Genomic DNA, 2,966 nt, shown 5'->3' on the forward strand with positions numbered 1-2,966 from the left:
TTGGACGACTTCGTGGTAGTGTACCTAGATGACGTCCTGATCTTTTCGAAGACTCGAGAAGATCACGAGTGGCATTTAGAAATCGTTCTGCGGAGAATGCGGGAGCATCGCTTGTTTGTTAAGCTTTCTAGTAAGATACTAAAGCAGAAGCAAGTGACTACTAGACTAGGTTATTGGTTAGATAAGCTTGCGGATTTTAATCTTAACGTGGTCTATAAGCCTGGGAAGCAGAATGTTGTAGCGGATGCCATCTCAAGGCGTCCAGATTTTGTTGGTGTAATTACTAGGAGTCAATCCGTGCCTAATGCGGCTCAACCGCAGTTTTCCCGGGGCGATTGGGCACATGACGGAGTTCACGAACGAAGAGCCATTCATAAGGGTCTGTCAAAACCCCGCTCTCGAAGGAATCCCCACGCCTGCGCACACGTCCAAAAAATAGGATAAGTCCTCAAATCAATCGCCACAGCTCATAACCCACGCCGTTCAATATGCAGTAACCCGCAGAAACCTCTCGTATCCGTCTGCCGAGGGCCCGCGTACACGGTCGACTCAGCGGCGGGCCGCAGTCCCGCTACTAGCACACCCTCAAGTATTTACCCAAGGAAAGATCAAATTTCACAGGTCATAACCCCTTACTGCAACGCTGCGTCAAAAACGCACTGCCCAGCAGCTAAAGCACTATCCCGAAGTGCCTAAATTCCTTCGTGGTCACCCCGAACACATCCCTAAGCACCAGGGTGCCGCAAAGGACGTACACGCAGGCACAGCCCAAAGTGCCTTTGGAACGCCTTGTTGTCAGATGACGATAATTGGCGATCAGACTTCGAAGAAAGGGTCACAAGGATTCCCAGGACCGCATCACTAGGTGACGAAGAAACGTTTGAGCACCCCCTTGTCCTTTCGTAGTCACTGACCGACGCCAACCGTAATCGGCGGTCTCACGCTGGCCGTGGAAAATCGAAGAGAACCATCGAACCAGCGGCATGTTTGCAAGGAAAAACTGCAACCTCTCTTGTTTCTTCTAGAAAGAGCTCACAAGCTTTCTCAGAAACTTTTCTCCACTCCGGAGACAACTCTCTGAACCTTCCGGTGCGCTGCCTCCGGTCGTTTTCTTTCCTCTTCGTTTTGTTTTTCTTTTTCTAATTGTGTTTTATCTCAAAAAAAGGAAGAAATACGTTGTAAGTCAAAAAAAGAGCCCGGGGAAAAACGTTCTTCCCGGCCCTGCCAACCGCCGCGTGTCTCCTGCGGCCGCCGGCATGCGGCCGGGCGGGCCGGCGCTCCAAGGCACACTCAGCCTCCCGTCCTACGCAACGCGCCAGTAATATAGCGTAGGGGAAGCTCAACGTACCTAGCACGCTCACAAAACTACAACATTAGGATAACACAGGGAATTTAAACTTACATGGCACAGTCCGCACACTCTTGGTCATCACTGCTAAGTTGCCGGGTCATGCGAGTAAGTACTGGGAAACGCCGGGCTGTTATAGAGTATCACATGAGACCCCTTCCCCGCCGACACCAAAACGAAACTCGTATCGAATCTCTAAGATACACTTCGTCTGTCGCGGATAGGGCTGTATCACGAAAAAAATCCAACAAGAACTGCTTTTTTTGTTTTTTTTTTTTGTTTTTCTTCTCTTTTATATATATATACATATGTGTGCCCCGGCGTCCGCACTTTTCCTCAACTTCTGGCTCGTTCACATTCGTGCGTGCCGCCCCGGCGTTGGCACTTGCGACACTGCTCTGTAGTTTATCTCTCGCACACGTTTCCTTGGGCTTTTGCTCGGCAGACATTCCTCTTGTCTCTACTGGCGTTGTTTCCACGGTGAAATTTCCACTCTCCTATATTCAGGCCTCCCCGAGGTAGGGCGGCTTTTAGGCGGAAACATTTCGGCTTCATAAGGGGCCGAAGAGAGGACCCCGCCGTAAGACTTGTCGGTGAGAACCTCCGCAGCAGTCGATGGCTCAGTTTCCTCACCATGCCTGTTCGTAAATGTAAAACATCATAAAATGATCTGTTGCCTTGGGAAGCTAACATCCGACGCGGCGTGCTGTACCTAGCCGCCAATTTCATGCTGCCTCCGAACCTATCAGGACCCGTAAGTTGCACTAAGGCCAGGTCCCCCGGCAGCAGCTGAGTAGACTGTACGTCAACTTCTTCATGGTAATCCGCTTACGTAGCTGCTCAATACCATATTCCTGATCTTCTCCAGATATTGAATCCATGCAGCAACGATCGAGGTGAATTGTTTGTTTCCCCCCCTGGATCGATCCCATACACCACACGGTAAGGTGACTCCCCTGCTGTAGGACGGGGGGCTTGTGCGATACACCAACGCCACTGGTGCGCAATACATATCTCATTCTCTCCCTTCCATTACCGGACATGCTAACGCGTGTCCCAGCGTTTTAATGAAGGTCTCCACCACCCCGTTCGCTTGAGAGTTGTATGAGCAAATGCGAAGGCGGTGCACACCCCGCCAAAACAGCAACTCCTGCACAAGCTTCACATCAAACGAAATAAAAAGATCGGAGCGGAGGCTGGAGACTGCCGCCGGCGACCTGCGCCGTGCAGCGGGCTGCATGCGAACCGGACGGTCCTGACAGTGGTCTCCTGGGAGAAGAGAAGAGTTTTTCCGGACCTTTGCGGGCGGGAGAAAAAGAAAAAAGAGAGTGTTTTACGGTTGGACTTTATGTGGTTTCTACGGTAAGGTGATTTTCTCTGGTTTTCCGCGGGCAGCGTGGAGCCGGCCGGTGGGTTCTGCATCCGTCATTGTGACTAAGAGACAGGGGGGTGCTGAAACGCTTCTCCGGCACCTGGTGACGGAATTCTGAGAATTGTTATGACTCGTTTTTTGCAGCCTGACGGCCATTTTCCGTTATTTGAAAACGAGGCAGTCCACAGACGCTTTGAGGCGTGTCTGGGAGGGCGTTATTCGCGGTACCCCGGCGCTCAGGGACGT

At 51.5% G+C, this 2,966-nt stretch overlaps 2 protein-coding genes across 2 annotated transcripts; one reads left to right on the top strand and one right to left on the bottom strand.

Annotated features, from left to right (window-relative positions):
• Window positions 1–322: 322 nt before the first annotated feature.
• On the bottom strand, window positions 323–1,176 carry CSUI_006542 (uncharacterized protein). The gene has a single exon (XM_068066698.1). It carries the CDS (start codon window positions 983–985, stop codon window positions 836–838), a length of 150 nt encoding a protein of 49 aa, XP_067921321.1. The 5' UTR covers window positions 986–1,176; the 3' UTR covers window positions 323–835.
• Window positions 1,177–2,000: 824 nt separating this feature from the next.
• CSUI_006543 (uncharacterized protein) lies at window positions 2,001–2,966 on the top strand. Its single transcript, XM_068066699.1, has one exon. It carries the CDS (start codon window positions 2,461–2,463, stop codon window positions 2,605–2,607), a length of 147 nt encoding a protein of 48 aa, XP_067921322.1. The 5' UTR covers window positions 2,001–2,460; the 3' UTR covers window positions 2,608–2,966.

Source organism: Cystoisospora suis (assembly GCF_002600585.1).
Source record: "Cystoisospora suis strain Wien I chromosome Unknown contig_3321, whole genome shotgun sequence".
NCBI lineage: Eukaryota > Apicomplexa > Conoidasida > Eucoccidiorida > Sarcocystidae > Cystoisospora > Cystoisospora suis.